The 26,691-nt window shown below is 40.9% G+C and overlaps 1 protein-coding gene across 1 annotated transcript in view; it reads right to left on the minus strand.

The window, feature by feature from the left end:
- LOC134533718 (protein 5NUC-like) overlaps positions 1–25,508 on the minus strand; it is a 116,857-nt gene extending 91,349 nt beyond the window's left edge. The window contains exon 1 of the mRNA XM_063371299.1: positions 25,112–25,508. Within this exon, the coding sequence (XP_063227369.1) occupies positions 25,112–25,480 (369 nt within the window). The 5' untranslated portion in view covers positions 25,481–25,508. The remainder of the gene's footprint in view (positions 1–25,111) is intronic.
- Between the last annotated feature and the right edge of the window lie 1,183 nt (positions 25,509–26,691).

The following is a 26,691-nucleotide window of genomic DNA, read 5'->3' on the forward strand; positions in this document are numbered from 1 at the left end:
TTGATTTTAACGAAACAGATGTCTTATTTTCATACGTAAATTAAAACCCTTAAATGATATTTTCTAGCTCTTGGAAAAATGGTTTTGCCAACAAAAAATTAATAGCAGTGTCAAAACTTAAACGCATTATATTTTTTTTAAATAATTAAGTGTCACAACTTATGAATTCCAAATAAAGTAGTATTTCAAAAACTTTAAATAATATTTGTTTGACCTGTCAAAAGTAGATAATGTTAAAACCAATTATATTTAGAAATCTTTTTCTATTTATGTTGATTTATAAATTAAAAAGAATATCGTCAAACAAATCCTCATGTGAAAAATTCAACGCGATGTTTACAATGTTATTGTGTACGACAGCGTGGATCGCTACAGTCCAGCGAATTTGTAAAAAACACGTAACATTTTACAAGCTTATGAAAATGTACAGTTACAAGTGTTTCACAGAAGCATTCTTTTAATAACAAGTGAATTTTCAAAAGTCTACAAGTGATTTAGCTGTAGGCTACAAAAAAACTGTGGGTTTATGACAATTGTAGCTTACTACTAATTTTCTACCTACCTCGAAAGGCAGGTAGGTTATAATAAGAAGTTTGTTAATAATTCTACTAGAAATGTTGTAGACTAGTTTTTGATGTGTATCTTCTTAGCTCTCGGTATACTGCATTTGGTGGGAGTAATTTTGTTAATGCGATGGAAATGTGTAACAGGAAGTAGGGAGAAAAGCGCGCCATTCAATTTTTCGGTGCGGCTTCCAGTGTTGGCACTTGTGCTGCATCGTGTCGGTGACGGCAAAAACTTTTGTGATTGCAGAATAATAATACAGTAATAATGCTGCAAAATAATCGATAACGTATTTGGAATTTATAGTGTCGAAAAGAGAGAGAGAGAAGTGGGTAAGGAAAAAAAAACAGCTGATTACCGTTTGTTTTGCTAACATTATCTCGAACAGCGCGACACATTGCCATGAGGATTTTCTAATACATACTTAAAAAATCAGTTGATAAATAATAATTTATTATATTTAATATAATTTCAATAATTTAATGTGTTGTATTAAAATATTCCCAGGGCCTGAGTACTAATTGGTCGTCCAAACACCTCCATTTATCTCAACCATTATCGAACCATCACTGCTACAATAAACAGTTTTCCTCTTACGTCTGCTTATGCCATGATCCTCCACTAGTCACGAGAAGGTAAATTTTGTCTAAATGGTTTTCTCTTATGAAAAAATACATACAAAACTTCATTTTCTTGGCTTCTGGGTGTAGGCCATGTCAGGTAAGCCAAGAAAATGCAGATAATGGCCGTGAAAGCCTGCTATCTTTACATACATAACTTGTTTACATCCTTCCTTCACGAGCTAAAAGCCTTGAAAGATCGTTACCGAGGTTACATGTTACACTTCATTGGCGAGTACTAAAACAATCGCTCATTTTTTCACATAAATATTTAAAAAATGGATGAATTGAATCATTTAATTAATGCTACACAAACAAATTAAAGAGTACTAATAACTGTTGCTAGTACATTAAGTAAGATTATGTTGCCAAAACTTGTTAGTTACAAGATTATCATCTTCTACATTTGTTGCACACCTTTCAGTGAGGAATTTTAGCAAATCTGTGTAAAATCCACGTCACTAACAACTTGTAACAACAAAAGCTTTGTTTTACAATAATAATAATAATAGCGCTATTATTGAGTGATTTCACTAAATGAGCACCCGCCCATGAAGACAAGGCACACTTTCACGCGTCGCGGCGCCACCGAGCAGAGCCTGGCTCGTGCCTTTACGCGTCACGGCGCCACCGAGCAGAGCCTGGCTCGTGCCTTCACGCGTCACGGCGCCACCGAGCAGAGCCTGGCTCGTGCCTTCACGCATCACGGCGCCACCGAGCAGAGCCTGGCTCGTGCCTTCACGCATCACGGCGCCACCGAGCAGAGCCTGGCTCGTGCCTTCACGCGTCACGACGCCACCGAGCAGAGCCTGGCTCGTGCCTTCACGCGTCACGGCGCCACCGAGCAGAGCCTGGCTCGTGCCTTCACGCGTCACGGCGCCACCGAGCAGAGCCTGGCTCGTGCCTTCACGCGTCACGACGCCACCGAGCAGAGCCTGGCTCGTGCCTTCACGCGTCACGGCGCCACCGAGCAGAGCCTGGCTCGTGCCTTCACGCGTCACGGCGCCACCGAGCAGAGCCTGGCTCGTGCCTTCACGCGTCACGGCGCCACCGAGCAGAGCCTGGCTCGTGCCTTCACGCGTCACGACGCCACCGAGCAGAGCCTGGCTCGTGCCTTCACGCGTCACGGCGCCACCGAGCAGAGCCTGGCTCGTGCCTTCACGCGTCACGGCGCCACCGAGAAGAGCCTGGCTCGTGCCTTCACGCGTCACGGCGCCACCGAGAAGAGCCTGGCTCGTGCCTTCACGCGTCACGGCGCCACCGAGCAGAGCCTGGCTCGTGCCTTCACGCGTCACGGCGCCACCGAGCAGAGCCTGGCTCGTGCCTTCACGCGTCACGGCGCCACCGAGCAGAGCCTGGCTCGTGCCTTCACGCGTCACGGCGCCACCGAGCAGAGCCTGGCTCGTGCCTTCACGCGTCACGGCGCCACCGAGCAGAGCCTGGCTCGTGCCTTCACGCGTCACGGCGCCACCGAGCAGAGCCTGGCTCGTGCCTCTGCAGGCGATGAGTGCACAAGGTCGATACACGCCCTTCTGCCAAGAGCTCCCCAGGCTATTAGCATGCTTATTAGCATTCATTTTCATTGCAATACAGCATTGGATAATTACGTTTAAGAGTTTATATTAAATGTGATTTATCATTAACATTCTTTTGAAATATTAAAAAACAATGTTTTAGAGATTTTTTAAAATTGTAAACTTCAATTAAGAAAAAAATACCAATATATGCTTAACTTGTGTACATTACATCTTTTACAAAACAATTAGGATCTCTCAATATACTTCCTTGAATTTTCTAATAAATCATAAAAAAAGTTAAATGTATAACAGACGTACCTTTGCTAATACTAAAATGTTAAACCAAGATTAACAGTTATAAACAATCGTTAACAAATATTAAATACAATAAAATTAACTTAAGAGACAAAACCCGAGAACGATACGAGCATTCCGATACAGACTTTCAGGTGTACGTTATTTGCACGCACTAACCATAAATCCCCGATTTTATTTTTAACTTAAAATTGTACGTTTTATTTGCTGCTCTGCATAGCCTCGCGAACCAGAAGCTCCACAGTGACCTTTACCTCGCTCTAGTGAAACTTGGTCGTACCTGCGCCTCATTACTGGACATTTATCGAGTCACGATAAGAGTAGTTGAGTAGTTGAACGCGGGAAGTTTGTGAAAGGATAAGGAGGGGGGGGGGGGAATTCCTTGGTCCTCATGCGGCAATTATCCGCACGGTGACAGCAAGGAGGTCTCATCGATAATCCATTCCCTTCCCTGAGTCCTCGCCTTGCGTCGATTTCCTAACGAGCAGTTTGACAAGACCCCAAGTGATTGGACAGACCAGCTTCTAGAGTCGATTTTTCAATTGCACGGTCGATATGCGGTTATTTTTAGTATAACAGTTTCTACAAAAAAAATGGCAGCTAGTCTTTCAGTACTCGCTACAGATGTGTTAACGTCTAACCCCGGACACTACACTAGAGGTAGGCACTAACTGCAACATGTCATGCCCGCACTAGAAGTTTCTTCCTTGCAATTGGAAGTCCTATGCAGGAAAATCCATAGCCTTATATAAATGGGACTTTCAGGACGCGTTTACTTCTGTGCTGAATTATTGTGATTGCTGTGCTGACAGTAGACACGCACTCGAAAGAAACTCGTCCAATACCAAAACACAGATGATGCCGCAGTATTTAGTGTTTTAGCTCTGAGCTAGTTTCTAAATCTTTTCGCTAAAAATGCATGCCACTAGCTGTAACCACGGATCCGACAGGTTCAGAAGCGATACACGACCTTGTGGTTCTTAAATGATTCCCTACGAAAATACGCATGCCTAAATGTTACTTTGTAAACACGCAAAAAATAAGTTCTACGGTGCATAAATCAACACTGTGTTGAATGACATTTGTAAAACTTACGCCACTAAGAAATATCGATGTGTGCCAACGTTGCCCTTTGCGCTAAGTCATCCTCGTAATTTCTTTACATAATAAACCTCAAATTTAATTAAAACTACCAATCCCCACCCTCATCTCGCCATACTCACTTCATGAAAAACGTATAAATTCCAAATCACCGGTGTTTTGAGATGGAAGTGACCATGAAATCTGGTTTTACATTAGTGCTCTTTTGCGAGTTCGGATTGGGCTGCCTCTATTTTTAGAGATTTAACTAAGATTCGTTTTAGTTTTTAGCTATTGATTTCAGCTATGGAGGGTACCTGCAGCATTTATCGTGGCAATCCTGGTTACGCCAATAAGATTTTACTAAATGATTTGTTACTCGAGGTACCTAACAATTGTGACCTAAGTTTAGATAAATTGTTTAAAAAAAATCAAACTCGGCCAGGATTGTGTGCGTTGTAAAATAAGTTCATTCAAAATATATTATCCAGTTTTCCTGACTTTCAAATACTTTTATTTTTTCAGGCTAGCTGCCATTCGACCAATAACCCGCTCCATAATTTATTTTCCTTTGGTTCGGCCAACATGTTATGAAGGGTCTAGGAAAGGGCGACTTATTTATTAACGTCGTATAATTTGTAACAACTGGAAAAATCAAAACAATAATTACATTGTAAGGATGAGTGCGATTACGATAAAAAGTCAGGTTTGTATTTCCCGAAACTATTGTTCGACGGTTTGTCACCACTTTGTGTTGCATGAAAGTTGAAAAAATTACACCTTAACGTGTAAAACATTTTTAATCCTGAATTTTTCAGACACTGCAAGAAACCGAACTCACTTGACACACGATTCTGTCCTACAGATCACTCTCTGGGCCAAATCATCAGACAAACAAGAGTGAACCATTTGATCTCAAAATAAATACCGACATACAAGAAAAAAATGTTTTATTTACAGTAAAGAACCATACAGTGTTAAACAACGTATGCAGCATTGTCAACATGTTGAAACATCCAGTTAATCCAAGGCGAAAAGGATTAATCCTCATCAAGGATTAAGTTGTGACGTGCAGTTGTAATCGGCGGCATTCAACATGGGTTTATCTCACAAAAGCGTATACATTGTGTTAGAAGATATGATAATCTTCGGCACACCATTGAAAAGTCAGACGGGCAAAACTTCTCACTCGTAAATCTCTTAAATCATGCGGCTTGTATGGTTGCGTAACGTGGGTCGTAAAACTATCTGTCGTCGTGTCGGCGAACTTCGTCACGGCCTAACGAGACGACAGTCGCTAACGTTTCAGCGGCGAGCATACTTCATTTAAGTGTGACATCACACTGCCATTACGTAACTATGCGTCTGAGGCCCCTGGAACACGAACCACTTGGTCGCGCCACAAGCTTAATTTGCCAGTAATTCGCTCTAAGCGACCGACAAAACGTCAGTACCATGTTAAAATACTTTCAATTAAAGCATGCTTTACGAATATGGCTGATTTCTTTCGTATTCCCTTGCATAACGGCATTCAAATAAGAAAATTTAAAAAACACAATACAAAATAATTAAAGGCCATTAAAAAAACCGCAGAAAGAGTGTATAAGTAGAATGACGAATTTAATTGTACTGCTTTTTAGATTTCCATTATCGCTTAACTTAGGCGCGCGTTGTCTTGCATAACAAGTAACGGTCAGTTTTCATGACAGAAATTTTTTTTATCAATAATTATCAATAATAATTTTTATCAATAATTATCATAAATAATCACGTGTAAATCTTTATGAGTCCGACTGTTTGACCAAGCCGTCAAATTTTCAGGCAAAATTTGTGTGTTAATTTCCCGCACTGGGCCGATCCATTTTCAGGCCGTACAAAAATATATATACTTTGAAATACAGAAATAATATTCATTTTCCTCACTCGAGATGAGACTAGAGAACACTTAACACCCATCGCCATCCATTACGTTTATTTATTTTTCACTTATTTCAGATTTTCGATTAAAATGTTTTGAGGATAATATGTTATTTGGTATGCCTTAACCAACGACGGAGACCCATGGAACTATCTTCTTGTAACCAACGACACAGGTCAAAAATGTATTTATGAATTTCTTCAATGATTTTACAAAAAAGCAGATAACATGCATAAGACAACGAAATCTCCTAAGTAGTATATAATAATAGGTCCGTGCGCAGGAGTCGTGAGAGTGGATGTCAATCATCTTGGATTCTGACATCACGGCGGCCATCGTGAATGATCTTTACCTTGAACCTTGATCTTTGATTTGGACCTTCACCCCGGCGTCCATCTTGGATATGCCATCTTGGATTCTGCCATTTTGTTTTTTTAGAACTTTCTGCCATTTTGAATTATGACATCACTGTTGCAATGTTCGTTATGGCTGCCATCTTGACAATCCATAATTATTATTAAAACATGTTGGAAATTTTTAAAATATATAAAAAATAATAAATACAATTTTAATTTAAAAATGCACTGTCATGGAGCCTGGAGTCCTCGGTTCTAACCCAATGAAGGCAAAATAAATAAGGCGATGGATATTTCCTCCATGGAAGACACCGACAGGCTGACCTCCCACCACTAATACCAAGGTGTGTGTGTGTATATATATATATATATTCACACCTATATATACCTATATATATTGCCAGCTAGTGTTATGTCATGTCCGTCATCTTGTTTTCGTGTGCTGGAGACCGCCATATTGTTTTTGTCTGCTACAGTATGCTTCCGCCATGTTAGTTTAATTTTTACCTCCTAATGTGCAGTAATAAATTATACCTGTGGTCCCTGCCATCTTGACATTTGGGCACCATCTTGTAAATACATAATTATTTAACCAGAAATTCGGGAAAAATTGCAAAATTCCTCAAAAAAACTGCAATCAATATTCTGATGGATTCGATTTAATTCGTGTCCTTGGTTAGATACTTGTTGGCGGACATGACATCATACTAGCTGGCGATATATATATATATATATATATATATATATATATATATATACACATATATATATATATATATATATATATATATATATACACACACCTTGGCATTTGTGGTGGGAGGTCAGTCTGTCGGTGGCTTCCGTGGAGGAAGGATCTGTCGCCATTTTTATTTTGCCCTCACCGAGTTCGAACCAAGGACGCCAAGCTCCTTGATATAAGTGGTTTTTTAAATTAATATTTTATTAAAATTGTATTAATTACCGTTTATAAATTTTTTTCCCAATATTTTTCTGATAATAATCACGGATTTTAAAGATGGGGGCCATAACGAAAATTACAATTGTGATGTCATAACTCAAAATGGCAGAAAGTTATAAAAAATAGCGGAAAACAAAATTGCGCAATCAAAGATGTAGGATCCAATATGGCCGCCGGAGTTAAGGTCTTCCAAGATGGCCACCACGACGTCAAAATCCAAAAACTCCGGCTCCACACTCCACGACGCCTACCTCGGACCTACTATCATATCCATACTACTCTCCTACAAAAATCCATGTATATAGTGAAAAATCAGAATTAACTATCCTCGATTAAAACCATTACATTAAAATAAACTAATCCAACATATTGGTAGGGTAAGGTTGCACATGATATTGGTAATTTAATTACCTCTTCATCACTTACTTCGTTTTTTTTTAAATGTATATTCATTACAATTCTCTGAAATTTACGTTTCGTCACAAATTTTCTCAACAGACATTTAAGCGTTATCTGATAGTGGTGTAAGGTCACGAAAGTGATCATAATACGATCAATCGCGTGCCTGCTTGCAAGTCAAAATTAACGGTGAATAAATATCTTGTGAGAATATTTGCGATCCAGAAACAAATATCAAAGCCATCGGGATAAATTCGCAGAAAAATACCTTATTTGACAGTAGTTGTGAAAAAATGAAATAACCAACCATTCCATCTTGGACAATCAAAAATTAAGGAGTCTTCAAGGACCCCCACTCCTAGAAACCATTTGTAACATAAAATACCTCAATAAAATAATGTTTGATAGTTAATGAACAAAAATAAATTCGTTGGTTATTTCATTTCTTAAAAATAAGCCCCTATTTTCTATCATTCTCATGAAACATATAACTAACCCAACTACAGTGTCTATCTGAACTTTATAGCTACACCATTTCATCTAATTTCTAACTAAATTCGATTTCAAAGTTCACAGTAAGACAGTAACACACTTTTTTTAAAATCTGAAGTTGAGATACAAAACATTAAAAATTAATTTTAAACTTTTTTTGATTTAAAAGTTAATCACGTGGCCCTAAATTCTCCAATTTAACTGCGCATGCGTAAAGCGTTGTTCGCTGCCAAGTCGCAAACAAAATAACATTAAAACAACCTCATTTATCACTTGCTGGCTATAGTATTTATTAAAGATGTTTTAAGGTCCTTCAGTGATATAAAAGGACTTTGAAGGATCCGTATTCAATTAAAGACCAATTAATGGATTTATGTGGATGTTAAGGAGGCGTACGAACCCTGTCAACACGGCATTAGAGATCGAACCTAGGCACCTGGACACAGCCGGTGCGCAGAGCTTCAAGGTGGACGAGCGGTTCTTTTTCCGTGTTTCATTCTTAAACTTTGTTTATATGAGTGCATATAGCTATACAATGCGTACCTTCAGAAACATTTTTAGGCATTAGAAACCCGGTACAGATTCTTGAAATCATTAAAGGGACTTGCACTTCTCAGCCGTATATTGTAATGGTAAACGTTCAAATCTTATAGTTGTCCCGTGCACGACAGAGACGACATCGCGCCGGTTCAGAGCCCTGCGCTTAGAGGCGATACCGCACTGGAAGCACCAGCGGGCGTCGCACTTATCGTCCCGCCTCGCCGACACAAATACATCGCCGACCAGGCGGGCGCCCCTCAGGACTGGAATCTGCGCGGAGCAGTCAGTTCCTGCTGGAGGAATGCGCGCAGTGGGACAGGACTTGAGGCTGCTGCGCGCCTTCACGCGTATCTGCGGTACGGTGCGCAGCAAAGGCTGGGATCCGAACTGACGAGGTCTGCCACTGCAGCGAGGTTAGAGCGCACCTCGCAATTTTTTAAAAATAATTTTCCTAACCTAAATTAAAACTAAGTGTATTTGGTAGGGGTCTGGGTTAGGGAAAGACTCTAAGTGCGTCTCAGGCCGAAGCCTATACGCTCTAATCATGCAGGGTTTAAGCCATGCGGGAGAGGGAGCATGCATCGTGTGCTAGGAGGGGGTTGGCCAGCCATGGCAGCAATTGGCGCCATGACAACTCCCCTCACTGACTATTCTAGGTTATAAACTATATATAAGTTGGGCCCAGGTAAAACCTGCATAGACACAGTGAAAACCCTGGGCACTTACATGCGGGATGCAAAATTTCATGCATTAATTACATGCGAGTTGGCTACGGGAATGGAAGGATGGCTCAGGAAGAAGAGTTGGAAGAGTAGAAAATATCTACTAAGCAAGGGCGGGCACTTGGACATTTTTGTCCGTATTGGGGGTTTTGGGCATTACTGGTTTTTAGGGGGCGACTATCGTCGTTTCCCGCCAGGCAGCGCACCTCGCACAGTGTCGTCCTGATGAGGGCCGATCCAGGCTCCGCGCTCAGGCACTGACGCGGTGCTCACGCCATGGCTTATAGTCTGGCAGGGGTCATGCCCCCCCCCCCCTCTTTTTTTCTAAAGCAGCTCATTAAACAGTTTAAAATTACTTAAGTACGGCTTAATTGATGGCTATTGAATATACAAAATTAGAGCTTACCTTTTTTGAACACAAGTGCAAATTATTAAGATATAATTTCAGGTTTTGAATAAGAACTTAAAATGTTCAAGCAGCCTAAACATATGTTTTCAAGCATCACTGGGAATTTTTTTTTCCATCGTAGACTTGCCTGGGGAGAAATTCCTTTACCCCCAGGTCCCCAGCCCTTATATATAAAACCACTTATCCAAGAACATTCTTGTACAAATAAAAGGATTATGAAAACAGCTGTTTTAGCTATTTTAATTCACCAAAAAAAACGCTATTTTTATATAACTTCGACATTGCCGGTATATTTATACTTAACCTCTAACATACCGCATTCGCAACTCTTGTAAAAAATATAAAAATTTATTGACCCAAAAAATATAAATTTGCCGCGATAAACACCTAAGCGACTGATAAAAGACTATAATGTTTGGGCATGATGAAGTACGTGATTAAGTGGAGTATTCTTCACTGCAAAACTTCAATACAGGGTTCATCTAAATATTAATTTGTAATTAATGTTCAGGTTCGAACTTCGTCATGTGTTTTTTTTAGGTTTATGATTATCATTTAACGTTAAAAAATTATTGCTTCATATCTGAAGTTTCTGGTTTGGAGAACTACGTGTAAAAATGGCCGGTCCCGACGTGGATATCCCTGCTTGTTTTCTAATGGCGAATGGGAAGCTTTATTCACGTCCTAGGAAGTTTTTTGAATACTTTCACTGCTGTGGCAATATCTCTGGATTTCTCTTACAAAGCTTAACCAAGCTGGCACGCGCGGTTAAGCAACTGTTAAAAAAAAATTAAAAAGTTACTCGTGCGTGGCGACATGGCTTCTATAGATAGCGCGTGTACTCTTTGGAATGTGACAGTTCCCCTTCCCCTGCCCCCTCCATCAGCGGGTTTGTTTGGAGTGGAGTGTCGTTGGTGCGGAATGAACTGAAACTGTTTAAGAACTCAAAAGCTGCAAACCTGTTTTCTTTGGCATCTACTCGACTTGTTGAATACGAAAACTGGTTCGCAGTTTTGCTTTCTCTGAAGTTGTTCCCGTTGAATGATATTCATCGCATGCATATTTATGACGGATACGACAACACTTTTTGGTTTTTAAATAACAACGTGTGATCATACTCGAGGAGCTCGATCCCGCAGAAGCGCAGTTAGGCCCTGCGTGGGTAGGTACCACGCCACTGAGGCGAGGCTGCAGAGTGACTCATGAGCACTGAGTTTGCACCCAGGTGGTTATGAGCCCGCCGCTACAGTGAAGGTGTCGTCGCTCTAACGTGTGTGTATAGGAGGTTACAATAGGACTAAGTGCTGGGCGAGTTCAACAGCTACTCAGCGGCGAGAAAATGTTTGTACAAGAGAGTACTCATCAGAACTGGCTTAGCGAGTAACACCCGGTTGCAAATTCAATTAACTTTTAACCACATTGTTATTTTTTTAGTAATTCGCCCTTATATAACATTCATTAAACCAAAATAAATGAACAGCGAAGGTGAACAAGTAGCGGGGAAAAAAAACACTTGCTGGAGGAAAAATAGTTAGCTAACTAGTTAGCGTGACTACATTGAGCTAGTTTCCTAGGAGCCAGTGAATTGTCTAGTGATCGAATGGAAAACACTTCCGTAATACCACGATAAGTAAAAAAAAAGTAATCGTATTAGTCAATGTTGTTCTGAAAGAGGTAAGGAGGGGGGGGAGGAACAAAAAACAATTTACTAAGAATGAGCGCTCGATTGTAAAACATTTGCCGAATTCCAGCAGCAACCTCTGTTTAATCAGTTCAGTTTGATAATAAGTATTTATTAAGATATATTATAGGTATTCCGCACAACAGCCCATTCCACTGTTTCAACATAAAGGCGAACAACTTTTAAGAATTAGTGAGTGGTCTCTACAGGCATTTTACAATATCCAAACAGAGGTATATTGGATGTATCTATATTTTTCCATTTTATTCAAGGTAGAGCATGCAAATAAGAATGCATGGGTGTAATTTTCCAAAAATAATTTTTAAAATTTTTCAAAAATGCATTAAAATATTTTTAGTTGAGGTTCTCATGGCGTCATGTAAAGCTTGGTCTACACAGCAGTCGTAGACCAAGTCGTAAGGTCGTAACAGGAGTCAGGTTCGCTTGGGCATGTAATACTAGTCTTATATCTTGCATCAAATACGAGCCTTACGATTACGACTGCAAAGACTAGCCATTCAGCGCTGACAGAGAGACTGTACGAAGATAAAAGAAAATCACAGCTACTGCAACTTAAGTTTTTGTCTTGATGTTTATGGCAACTATTTATGTTCACAAATAATCATCTACAAAGTATCATTTTCTCATTTCATATTAATTCTTTTTCGTTCCAAAAGTCATCGCTCGTCTGTGATAGGTCCTCAAAAGGCATTACGAACCAGGTAATGTAAACTGCTTTCTTTATACTATGTGAATATCACTGCCACGTACGCGAACTACGAAATCATAGAAGAAAGGCATAAAGTGGGGTCAAACACCCATGTTGATATTTCATTTTCTCGTTATTAATATTAGTTTACGGCTATTTCTGAAAATTCATCACTAACTCACATTAGTTTTTCTGACCTAAATATTTTTCAAGAGATATTTACAAAGTGTGATATAATTGCTGTAAAATGTCGTGCAAATGATAACAAAAACACTTGCGCCACTTTTTACATCCATTTTATAACACTTAGAAAATATTTGTGACAGAACAACATATACAAGAAATTTACAGTACTAAATTTAATGAAATAGCACCTTAACTGTTAAAAGTGACAAGGAATGGAAAAAAAATTCAACATGGCGTAACATCTGAAAGACACTTTATTAGTTTCAACAGTTTTTATGTGATAACAGTTTTTATCGTAAAATATTGAAAATTTGTCTTCGTAAAGGTAGACATCACACATGTAGAGAGTTCAAAGACCAACACACAGCGCAAAGTCAGTATTATTACTTTTGTAGACATTCAGTCACTGTTAAGCTGGAGTCACAAGTCCACGACGGACCCGTCACGCTGTGTAGCCAATGAAATACAAGGTCGCCGTGACGTCAGCACGACGAAAGACGTGCTGCCCCGACGGACCGCAAGAAATAAATTCTCTCTTTAATTGCGTCGTGTCGTGTTGCACGACAGAAATCAAAACGGAAACCATAAAAAACTAAAATCCAAATATTTTTACCCACTTGTTAAAGCTTTATACTGAAAAAGGAAATATTGTTTTACAAGTAGGTATACTTTCATATTTGTAGTGTGACTTTAACTGTTAACATAAATAGATATGATTGTATGTATGATCAACGCTATTATTCTACACAGAGGACCAGTTCAGCGAATAAATAAATAAAAAAATAGCTCATGGTATTCTGTATGACTGACTGTGCCACAGCCGAAGTTATGTTATGTTTTATGCACTTCTAATATCAACAGGAAATAAAAATATATTTATGGCTTACATTGTTTTTAGCGTATTCTATACTGCATTTTATGGACCCATTTGGCATGGGAAGATTTGACTACAGCTATATTAAACTTCGTCGTGTTAATTTCGTCGTGGTATTGTGAACCTACGCTATTATCTATGTCGTGCTGGAACGATATAGACGTTAAAATGGATTGTCGTGTGGTGTTATTCGTGGATTGAGACACTAGCTTGGCTGGACCGCCAAATGGCGTGCAGAGATCCTGGTGTTAACAAGCTGTTTACCAGCACTTCAATATTTAATAAATGTGTCTGGGGATGGATAGCATTTAACATGGTTCATTCCCTCTTGAGCAATCAAAAATTAAAGATATTTTTAAGGTCCCCTTAACTACATCCATTCACAACTATGAAAGGGTAGAAAACCATTTGTAATATCTCAAAATACCTCCAGAAAATAACTGTCTAATCGTAAATGAACAAAAAATAACTTCGTTTGTTAGTGCAATTCTTACATTTATGGCCATATTGTCCGTTATTATCTCTGGAACACATATTGTATCTGTAGTGTATCTGAAATTCATAGCCCTAACATTTAAATTGATTCCAAAATACCTTTACTTTACAAGTTCATAGTAAAACAAAACATAACTTTTAAGTTTAAATGTGATACATAAAGTGAAAAATGAGTTTTAAAACATGTCATATATATAATCTATCATGTGGCCCAAATTAGAAAATTTCAGGTACTGAGCATGCCTCACGATGGACTGGATAATTTCCCTAACCGACTTTGGTCAACCTGAGGCTCTGTCCACTCTTGAGTGCAGGCTCGATGCACGAGCTCGCGAAAAAGCATGATTAAAGCTACCAAACTAAACATATTTTTAAATGTTTATTTTTATGTTAATTTAATGTTTCTTTATATTTGCTTAAATTCAACAGCGTACACAAACTTTTTCCCCTTCTTAATTTAGTCTAGGCTGGCTGGCAGCCTGGTGGGAATCGACAAAGTCGCCCCCGAAACAACCAGTGCCACCAAACGGACAAAATGTCCAAGCTCCCGCCCATTTGCATAGTAGTCTTTCTACTCTGTCCAACTCTTCTTCCAGAACCATCCTTCTGTTTCCTGTAACCAACCTGCTTGTAATTAATGCATGAAATTTTGCATCCCGTATGTCAGTGCCCAGGGTTTTCCCTGTGTTTATGCAGGTTTTACCTGGGCCCAACTTATCGAGTTTTTAATATAGAATAGTCAGTGAGGGGAGTTGTCATGGCTAAAACGTTGCCATGGCTGGCCAAACCCTTCCTAGCACATGATGCATGCTTCCTGTCCTGCATGGTTCATAACCTGCATGCTAGAGCGTATAGGCTTCGGCCTGAGACGCACTTAGAGTCTTCCCTGCCCAGACCTCTCCCAAATACACTTAGTTATTAGTTAGGTTAGGAAAAAAATCGGTTAGGTCAGCGGTCGTCTCTCGTGGCGTGCGCATCTCTCTAGCGGGCTGTTGGCTGTGAGTTCCCTGCTCCCTATTGGGTAACCGAAGGCTGGCAGTGTAGCTGCCTGGGGGCGGCCTAGCAGTGCCAACTGCTACCGACCGCGTCCCGCGGGTGGCGGATACGGGAGCCCAGCTCGAGAGTTGCAATCTCGCTGGGGTGGCTGCGAATAACCAATAGCAGTCCGCGGACCACTGGCCGGCCCGGTGGAGTCGTTATTACGGCTATCGGGGTGAAAGGTAGCATGAATGTAGCTCGGCGCATGGCAGGAAGCAGCTTCGTCGGCGAAGGCACCGCAGTGGAGCTCGATGTGCCCTGGATGCGAAGTGTAGACGAACTGCGGGCTGGAACTTGCGGAGCTATGGACTGCCGCGCGCGCAACGGAAATGAACAGCATCGGAACTCCGAAGGAAGACTTCAGGGACCTTCGGCTTGGGATACTGTATGCTGGCAGTAGTAGGCCCGAGCGGCGCGACCTTCAACCGTCTCGGGGATTTTGGTCTGCGAGGTTTGGGACCCTCCCCCCACCCTGGCCTGAAACTTACACTACTGTCAACTTGAAGAAGGAAGATGAAGATAGCGCATCGCCAGGCTGCCTGGCACCCCGTGCGCCCGCAGTTCGAGCCGGTTTACTGGCTCGTCTGCCCACCGCCGAGAGCACTTGTGCTCTCGGCCATCTTTCTTCGCTGCTGTGGCTGCCTGGGCAGCTGGGCTGGGCTGACGAGTGAAGTCGCCCGCCCCTGGGGGCGCATGCGCCCCTGGCTAATAATAACTCAGGTGTACCCAACAATTAAATGCGGGCCGCAAGGCCCAAGCACCCAACTCCAGCATGGTTGATTTTTCAGCCCCTCCAACTCTTCTTACCTGGACCCTCTTCCCTCTCGTCATCCCCGCATGAACCGGCCCAGGGTTTTCCCTGTGTCTGTGCAGGTTTTACCTGGGTCACATTAGCTAGCTTTTAAGCTAGGCGACCAATGGGGCGTCAGTCATGGCGCCAATCGCAGCCATGGCTGGCCAGTAAACCCCAATAGCACACGATGCACGCGCCCTTGTCCTGCATGGTTGAAAACCCGCATGGTAGACAGTGGTGGCTGGTGCCTTTTGAAAATGGGGGTTCACAGCATTAGGCTCTTTTTATAAAGAATCACCGAATCCCCCCCCCCCCCGGCCCTTGTGAAGCGTGTGGTCCGGACGTGATCAAAAAGGCATACCGCAGAATAATATGTTGTGAAAGAAAACCTCTCCTTTACTTGATTAGTAATCACATCACATTCTACCTTGGCTGCAACAGTTCTATTTACATGAACATCTTCCACTTTATTTTTTTTATAATGCTGCTCTGGCACCGACATTTCAGTTTGCATTCTCACTTTATCCATATTCTCTCTTTCTTTCTCAAATGAAAGTCGAAAACTGTCAACATGTTTCCTGACTTTATCGGCATCGATGCTCCTTTTTTGTATCTGATTAAACAAAATATCTACATGCGCCATTATATTGTGAAAAACTGTCAGCCATAATACAAACACTGGATCATTCAACATACGCCGAATAGCTCCCGACTGATTTATTGTTGTTGACTGCTTGCATGACGACTCAATTTTTTTCATGCATTCAATCAGTTGTTTTCTGTACTCGTACACCGTGTTAACAGTAAGACTCTTAAAATTCCATCTTGTAGAAGAAGCACGAGGAATTCTCCTGCCAACAACGCCATCAAGAACAGCAATTCTCTGTGTGAGTGGCTAAAGAAGTTAGTTATATCACTCAAATTGGAAAAGAATACACGGACTTGTTGGTTTTGGCTTGTAGATTGTGCCACAATTAAATTCAACTGATGCGCATAACAATGCACGTAATGCACATATATATAATTTTGTTGAATAATGGCCTGAACACCATTGTGATGCCCACTCATTACACTAGCCCCATCATAACTCTGAGATATCAATTTCTCGGATTTGTCAACAATACTTTCCAAAACAATGCGAATACATTCTGCGTTTGACGCAGCATCATGTCCTGGAGGATTTACAAACTGCCAGAATCGTTATACTGCTTGCCCGTTAGGTAACACATAGCGAAAAACTATAACCAATTGGAATAAAGATGATATGTTTGTCGTTTCGTCTGCAATCACTGAAACAAAACTTCCACATGAAATTTCTTTTTTGATGTATTCTTGGCAGACTTTAAGCATACAATCTAGCAAATCGTTTTGGATTTCTTTACAAGTCCCTTTGAAAACAGTTGCAATTGCAAGGTGTTCTTTCAAAGATTTGTCTAACTATGCTGAAAAATTAACTAACCCTCTAAAAATTCCAGGATTAGCAGATTCTTGTGTCACGTCGTGACCTCGCAGCGCGAGTTCAAACGCCCCGCAAATGTTTATACAATCTATAATTTTAGACAAGAGACAACGATTTTTTGTAACTTGCTCGTTATGTTGTTTAATGTTCAAACGGTAGGCACAATCAAGTTGTTGGCGAATGTCTAATTTCCCCAAAAGATGAAACTCCCGGACGGAATTCCAATGTGTTTCTGCACTCTCATGCTTCTTTATTTTTTGACTTAAGTGAGACAAATGTGAGACGCCAAAACTTACAGAACTAGATTCACCACTTCGTTTCGCGAAGAGCAGGCAGGGAAAACAATAGAGCCAGTTGGTTTCTTCGCATCCACAGATCCACGAGTTTTTCTCGTAAATGTCCTGCTTAAATTCTCTCCTGAACTCCCTATTTTTTGACTTAGTCACTTGCACTATAGTAAGTTTAGGCATTGGCCTGCCTGCTTGTTTAATTTAGATTTTCCTTTCCAATGACAAATTAGAGAACACCAGTGTTTTTATGTCCGAGACTGTTAACTTACTCAAGGCCATAACGAGTAACTTAACTTAGTAGTTAAAGCAAACTTTTTAAACGTCGCACTAAACGCACTAAAGTAGAACAATAACACGTGACAAACAGCGCCGTCATCATTCTCGAAGAGCGAGCAAAAATGGGAGAAACAGGACAAGAAATGTCGCACTGCGCACAGGATAGCGTTGCGCACGCCTGGACTGTGGGGCTGGCTTATGGGGAGCTACCCCCACCACGTCGCTCCGAGCCGAGCGGCGCGCCATCGCCCGCCTAGCCTCCATCGCACGTGCGATCCCAGCATAGCTGCGCTTACTCTATAGCGGCGGGTTTGGAAAATATTGCTAATGGTTATAAGACCAAATGGGTTGCATTTATTTATTATTCGATGTGTATGATATTTAAGTATTACAGTAGGCACCTATTTAAATGAGTCGAGGGGGTTCACGTGCGAGTGTGCTCTAATGCAATAACCGCCACTGATGGTAGAGTGTATAGGCTTCGGCCTGAGACACACTTAAGTCCTCCCCTAACCTGGACCCTCCCCTACACACTTAGAATAATTTAGGCTAGGAAAAAAAATCGGCCTTGAAATTTTACTCCCATTGCGCCCATATAAGTTTCACTTAAAAAAAGTATGCCTTTATAAACATACAAATATATCCATACGGCAGTCATTATTTGACAATAACGTAACGTTGCGTTGCGTAACATTTCGGTTGCCTGTTGCGGGTCAGGAAAACTTGCTGAATGTCCATTACAAAAGTGTTTAGCACTGGCCAGCGATCTTTCACAGCGAGTCGCAGACGACAGCCGCCTACGCCTTCCAGTGATCCTCATTATCGACCAGTGATTAGAGCGGGGTTCTTCCCGCGCGTCGCCTGCTCGTGGCAGTCGTCAGCGTGGCGTCGCGAGGTATCGATGAATCGATGAATCGATGGTTCGAGCTCAGAGTCAGGGACAGCCCTAGTCAATGAGCATTTGTCGTTCGGACCAATTACATCCCGTCCCGAAAATATGATTAAACCTTCGATGAAAAAGACTGAAACGGTGTTTTGAGGTAAGAAGATTTGGAAACACAATATTGTAAAAGGTAGAGGGATGTTCAGGGAGGAGCCATCATTATCTTAAATATCCCAGCATTAAATTATACGGTCACCACTTAGAGTCCCATTGAGGCCCGTTCCTGACGCGAAGACTGCGCGCCAGTTCGGTGCCTAAAATCTAAACACCATTTTTATGAACATCTTTGCTCTAAGTATACGTAGAGGAATAATTCCGTGAAAATGAAACGGAACTTGATGAACGGAAATGCAACACAAAGATGGCGGACTCACGGGAAGCAACATAAACCCGTATATATGCCTATAATCAATCTCTTAAACATTAGGATGCATACCAAACGTACTTAGGTGCCTAATGAAACTTTATAATAGTGAAACTACCCTGGAATATATGTGGTAACATAAAATAGCCATAGTCAAAAGTAATCTCAAATTTAAAATACCCTATAAACCTGTAATTACATTGATTATAATATTTAATTCTCCTTCTAATTTGTCCACGGTGTCGGTGGCATAGCGGAAGAGTGCACTTGTTAACCTTAAGGGATGTGGTTCAAATCCCGTGATTGGCATTTTTTTTTTACTTTTTATAACATAATAGAATTATATAATAATGTTTGATATTCTCAATAAGGTTTAGGTTGGTTTGTGGGGAGTATTTACAGGCAGTTCTGTGCTCTCGATAGATAGAAACACTTCTTTGCTCGCGATAAACATTTTAACCAATTCACATTTATTTGAAAACTGTCAGGAAGTGACAATCATTCATTACATATATCTTAATTGTTCGGGTTGAAGAGATAAACAGTTTCAAATTGTTTTGTGAGTGTGTCAATAAGCTACAGATTCTGCAAATCATAGCTAAGCGGAATGTGAGCTAATATATAATAAATGTATCATTCGTTGTGTCGGTAAATATTCATTCGTAAATATGCAAGTAAATAATGAGGTTGGATAAAATTATATATAATTAAATTTGTGACCGCGACAAAACATTATTATCTTTTGAACGAAAAAAATACTTATAATGCCAGAGTGAAAATTATGCCATCATAATGATGGCTGTATTGATTTTTTTAGTCGTTTTTTGCAACTGGAATAAAGAATGATTGAAAACAGACTTGCATGCCAAATAACTGATAACTTTAACTTTCTAAATTAACAGTTATTCATTCGGAACCACAACTACTATAACTGCCATAACTGGTATTTGAAAATAACCATTTCGCTCATCCATTGCTGCTATCTGCGTTTGATGGTGGCAAACAAAGTTTACGATTTAGGCAGAGAATTCTAGCGACGGGCGCAAAAAGGGTGTGTGTGATTCCCAGCCAGAAATTTGTGTGTTTGAAAGCGAAAATTTTATTTATCAGTTTATTTATCACGCTCGGCATTGTTTCAAATAATTCTATGTTAATTTTAGTGTCCGAGTTCCGTATGATAATTTTATTCGCAACATGAACATAGAACACATGAATATGCTCGTTCCGGAGTTTAGATGTTTAGGTACATTTCACTGAGGAGTACTGAAAGACTACTCCCCCCCTCCTTATTTTTATTTTTTTTTATAAAATAAAAATTATAAAATATAATTATAACATGACATGTAATAACAATGTTACATAAAAATATGAAGATATTTAGAATATCAGTAATGGTTGATGTCAACTAAACCAAGGTCCACTTTCGAAGTTCGCATAAACTCAATTCATGCTTGGGGATTAAATTTACACTGTGATGGACATTTAAACTGAAATGTATAAATTAACTATATTAACACTAAATCCAGATTGCTTATAGCTTAGAAAGCGAAAGGAGTTTTTACTTTAAGTATCCAATATCGGAAATGAAATATATCTCAATACGCACAAATGATCACAGTACCAATATCTTAAAAAAAAATAATAATAATTTTCTTACAACGCACCTGGTTCGAAACCTCACTTTCGAGGCCACGGTGGTTGAGAGGTCTCCCATGAAGGTGGTGTGGGTACGTGGGAAACGAGGTGGACGTATCTGTGGACAGGTAAGTTCCTTCGGGGCAGTTCAGGTTCCCCTACCCATTCATTCCGTAAATGCTGTCTTCAATGACACCGATGTCAACCAGAAGTTGAGGTCTCATTTTACCTCACTTCAGTAATGTAGGTCTTTCCTAGCGTCATTATGTTGTATCATGCCAAAAAGGATCTCAAAAACAAAAAAAAAAAGAACCAAAAAGCCGTCCGGAGATAAGCCTTATGCAAATGAAATTCTCCAGTGCCGCGGAGCGCGAATATAACCACACAACTGCTGTCACTACCACACAACTGCTGTCAGTGCCTCGACAGTAAGGAAAACTTCTCTTCAGCCTTCATCTCCAGTATTTGAATAAAACCCTGTCCAGGACAGCGGTGGGCGTACACTCCTGAAAGAAGGCAAACCGTGACTTGCTGGAAGTTTTGTCATTTTTGTTCCCCGAGGTGTCAACCACTCGTGTCTCGCAGACGAAGTCGACCTGTCATGACGAGGGGGAAAAGTGCTTACGTGGGTAGATTTGGTGTTTCACAATCTCAAGAGTGTGCGGCCCTAATACACGGTGGAACACGACGATTACGTGGTGTTTAGCTATTTCATACTTCGGGGGATATAAATTTTTTTATACCAAAAAAATACCAGACCAAGAGACGATTCCAACACTCAGGAACAAGAGTACTTAGATAAGCATAGTTCATATCAATGCATTCCACGCAACGTACTTATCAGTAACGCTCCGTTGTCTGTTGGAAGTCGTACTCAACCGTACAACCGTAAAACATGTTTGTACTATTTACAAGGAAAATCCTTGGAAACCCAGTTGCCAACGATATCACTTTTAAACCTGCAAGATAGAGCTTTGTAAAATTACGAATGGTATCAAGCTTTGCCAGTACAAAAATGTTTTTTTTTTTTTTTCAGTGCAACCTCTCTCACTCGTGGTTTATTTCACACTGCGTTAAAACTTGTACCAGTGTACACTATACATTGTAAAAAAATTATTGAAACGTGGACACCAAGTTAATGCAATGGTCCGACCGTACCTGAAATGTTTCACGAATCGGAATAATAACACGACTTACGGAAAACATTAAAAATGGTTCCTAGGCGCTAAATATCATACGTGTAGAGGAGTACAGAACACATGGGATCATTGTCGGATAAAAGCATGCTGGAGCCTGTGTTGAATCCACATCCGTGTAAATTCTGGTGTGTCCGACATTGTTTTGGCATACCTTTCTTGTTGCAGCAAATTCCAAAGGTTATCAAACAACTGGCGTTGTGGTACAGTATCTAGATAGGGCAATTCACAGTAGAGATGTTATTGGTCCCTTTGGGCTGATTAGTCCTATACAAAAACTGCACCAGGCCTTCAGTTGCTAATCGCCCTCGAAGATGCCGCATCAAGGCGTTACGAAATGTTATGAGATTCTAATTCTTCTTAAGTCCAAAATATCTAAGCTAAAGAAAAACGTTTAGCATTTAAATGCTTTGGAAGCCATTATTTAATTGCTTTCGTAACAATATTAGTGCTGTCTTACGAGATGTGTAAGTGAAAAACAAAATGTTGCACTTTAGGAAAATCATTTTAATATCAGCCTAGTTATGTTATTTCATATAAACAATCAGAATATACGACTGAACATTTTACTGTATTTTTAACTTTTAGGGAAAAATTTGATGTAAAGCGTTATTTGCACTTATTTAAAACCCTTCTCACTAACCTGGCCATGTGCCCCATGGTTAAAGTTCGAAACAAGTTAGGCAATTTTTCATTAAATTAACGTGGGTAAATAACTGCAACTTACACCACGCAGTAACAGCACTATATTATCTGTTCCCTCATGTTCCGCTTCGAGACCCGTATAATATACACGCCTGAAGAGAGTGAAATTTTTACATCTAGTCATTATTACTGTAAAGAGGAAAACAAAGTAACAAGTATGTCTAATGCACATGGCGTGTGGCGCCGTGTTACTATATTGTACCTCTTATCTAGAAGGCTTAACACAAGGAGTGACTCGGTGTGAGGTTCGAGGACATTGTAATAGACTGTCTAGCTGTAGGTGCTCAATTTATGTATCATAGTTTCACTGCTCACGCCAGTTTTGCAAGGCAAAGCTTAGTAGAATAAGATACACGCACTTACAACTAAGCCGTTAAGTGAACTGGTAAACGTTCGTATGGCAAATATAACTGATAAGTATGTGGGCTACATATTCCTTATTGTACTTACTTTACGCGTTATGCATAAACCGTTTTATTACTTGGTCTGAGTCACTGTTTTAAGCCTGCGCCTTCGAATTGCGTTCTAAAATATCCTAAGAGATAAAAATAATAATATGTTCAGTTAGTTAACTTACTTCACTGGGCAACATCTGACAAAAACTAGTATTTTAACAGCATAGTTACAAGCACGTCTAAGATCAAAGTGGGCTCAGACCACGTGGTACAGTCTGTGCTCATGATCCCGGTGTCTGGGTCATAACACGCTACCATCACCGCATGGCAGACTCGATCCAAGTTAAATTATATACACCGGTGCTATTATTATCCCCTCGTTGCGACCAACTCACTAAGTGCAATCACGCGGACTAGTCAACTCGTTAACAGCGAGGGAAACTCACAATTCGTTTAGTTCTTTCGCAGAATTCTGGCCATCGCTGTGGTTCTATCAGAGAAGTGTCTACGATCAGTTGAAGTTCTACGTTTCCATAGTTACTTTTTGAAACGAGTCAGGAGAGTTTTGATTAATTTAGGTCAAAGCAGATACATAACTGCGGTTCAAAACAATGCAGTGAGATATTTTTGACTGTAGCCAGATACTACTATTTTAAGACCCAAATGAAAGGACGTGAAATTTGCACATCTATAGCGCATTGCATCCTTAGATTGATTGCACTGTGCATTTAAATGGGTACTAACTTTATCTTTTCAATGCACGCTTTCTGCCATTAGCGGTGTCATTGTTTCGGTTGCTCTGTTGCCCTATGTACGCCATAGAGCGCACATGTTTCAGACACAACTTTGTAAAGTATTGAAAAAAAATTTAATATATCGGAAAAATTCTATTTTTATGGTGAAATTTGGAATGAGAATTGTGAAAACATTTCGCTGGTGTATTTCATCAAGAGCATAATCTGATAATTTTATATTTCTAACATGTAATTGAGTGACGCCATCTTGGTTGAATCCTTTTTTGTTTAAGCTGTTGTTTGAATAATTTAATTTGAAGAAGATTGGATCTTTTCAGAATTGCACTTACTTTCATAGAATTCTTTGTTATTAATAGTGGCAGTGTTACAAATAGTTTCTCCTCTGAAATAATAATTTTTGTTGACCTTTTATTTTTTTCTGTCGGAATGACAACTATAATAATACTGTTTGCAGACACTACTTTATGATTTTAGAAAAATTATAGAAATAGTTAATTTAAAAATATATATTAAAACTTATTATTAACAATGGTATTCAAAATTAGCCTTTAAATTTTAACAACCGGCTACCTATCTGGCAACGTAGGCGTGAAAACAAAACTTTTGTCATTATAGTTGTAACGAGGAATACGAGATGAAAAGTTCAACATATCAAATTCTCAATAAAATAAAGTATTGCTCCATACCACGTATCCAAAGTTCACCCCCTTGATCCTGCTGACATGATTATGTATTGGTACATTGATTCCGTGATACATAATGCTTGCTGTGTTAATTTAGTTACGTTGAAAGATCCTAGTGTAACAAAAACTCGAATATCACAATAAAAGTAAATTATGTGAGGTGTGTCGTATTTAACATACACTCATTATTTATTGTTGTATCACAAGCATCATGTGCAACAGGTTGACTGTAAAGAGAACCATGCTTTGAGAACCAACTTGGGGTATGTGATACGATACGTAGTATCATAGGCGTACCCAAGATTTTTTTCGGGGGGGAGGGGGAGGAGGCTTCTGATTTTTATGCAGTTTTGTATGAAATTTGGTCGCAATCACTACTGTTGCTCAATGCCCAATTTTACAAAAGCAAATCTAAAACATAATCAAAGTAGAGTTGAACCGATTATTCCATAGACCAATCACCACGATATGAGAATTTTAGACTGACCAATCATGAACCAAACACTGCAATTCAAATTTGTTTACGTTAACTTACACATTGGGCTGCTTGGCGACGTTCTCTCTCGTCGCTCGGTGTGAAACTTCAGGAATTGAGTTTAGAATGACATGAGTGATCATAATAATATTCTTTCCTTTATTTTGGGGAGGGGGGAGGGGGTTGAACCCTGGGTACGCCTATGCGTGGTCTGCTGTTGTGGTGGCGGACAGTGGCGGACACACAGGCGGGCACCGGGTACTCACGATGGCGTCGAAGCCCAGCAGGTTGACGAAGCGCGCGGCCACGCGCCACTTGTGCACGGCGTACCACACGGTGCCCTGGAAGGTGTCGCCGGCGTTGAGCAGCAGCACTCCGTCCCCGGCGCCGGGGGCGGCCCGCTCCCGGGCCACGGCCGCCGCCAGCCGCGCCACGCCGCCGTAGCAGCGGCCCGCCGCCGCGTCCTCGCGCGCGCACGTCGCCGACAGCGCGTTGGTCTGCTCGAAGCGCGCGTGCATGTCGTTGGTGTGCAGCACGGCGAGGCGCAGCTCCGCCGCGGCCGGCGCCACCAGCGCCACCAGTGCCACCAGCGCCACCGGCGCCACCAGAGACCTGCCCGCGGCGCGCCCGGCCATCGCGAGGTCCGCAGACTCAGTGCCGCGCCGCCCGGCCGGCGGTGCGCGCCGCGCCGGCCAATCACAGCGCTCCGCTCCGGCCCCCTCCCTCCTAGTCCCCGGCCAAGGTCGCGCGGCTCCACACCGCCGCACGGGGGAGAGAAACTAATTGCCCGGACCCGAGACCTGGTTTCGAAAGTGTTACGGGTACAGACGGGAAAAATTCGCGAATTCATTTCGCTACAGGCTAAAATACAAATAGTTAAACCTCAGTGCCGCCTTTGAATATATATACTGTATAGGAGTCGCCAGCCCAGGTTAAAATTTCTAATACGGTTTTGAGGTAGTTGGTTAATTCACCGCCGCAATCGCCACCATCTCTAGGGCATCGACTTGTGGTGGTCCCTAGCGGACGAGTGTCTAACTCTTCAAACACCCCTTCCCCCTCCCGTTGAACGACGTTGAGCTTCAGTGAATGATGGAAGAGGGGTGCGGGGAATGACAGCGGGCGACAGCGCTGCGCTCTAACGTGCAAATAACAGGCCGCACGGGGGAGAGAAAATAATTGCCCGGACCCGAGACCTGGTTTCGAAAGTGTTACGGGTAGAGACGGGAAAAATTCGCGGAATTCATTTCGCGACAGGCTAAAATACAAATAGTTATACCTCAGTGCCGCCTCTGCTATTGGCTCACAACTCGCCTGGATGACTCTGGGCCAATGAGAAACGCCCGACCGAAGCTTTATAAGAATCCACAGGCTGCTACGTTGGGACGTCTCACAAGACAGCAGCCAATGAGTGGGTGACATTTGACCGAGAGTACGCTGAACTATGGAGTTCATCCTACAGGTCATTGAACCCGCGAATTTTTCCTGTCCCTAGTTACGGGCCACCCGCTAATATATTGCTAACATAGCTACTGACTGTGAGAAGTGAAGCATGAGCAAACAAAACCAGTAAAAAATTAATTCCATTCATTTTGCTAATTACATGTTTTTTTGGTGTGGCATACAAAGAGTTTGCTTCTCCTACTCATTTTAATATAATAAGCTTTTTTTTATTACAAAACAACATATAAGTGATTTTTCGCACAGTTTTAATCTCTGTTCCTAAACAATTAGTCGTTAGGTAGTTAAATTAACATTATAAACCTAACACTTTAGATTTCGAACAACCACTCGTTTTTTTTTTTTTTTTTTCTGATAGTTATGAGTCTACCCAACATATAGCGTC

The sequence above is a fragment of the Bacillus rossius genome, chromosome 7 (genome assembly GCF_032445375.1).
Source record: "Bacillus rossius redtenbacheri isolate Brsri chromosome 7, Brsri_v3, whole genome shotgun sequence".
NCBI lineage: Eukaryota > Metazoa > Arthropoda > Insecta > Phasmatodea > Bacillidae > Bacillus > Bacillus rossius.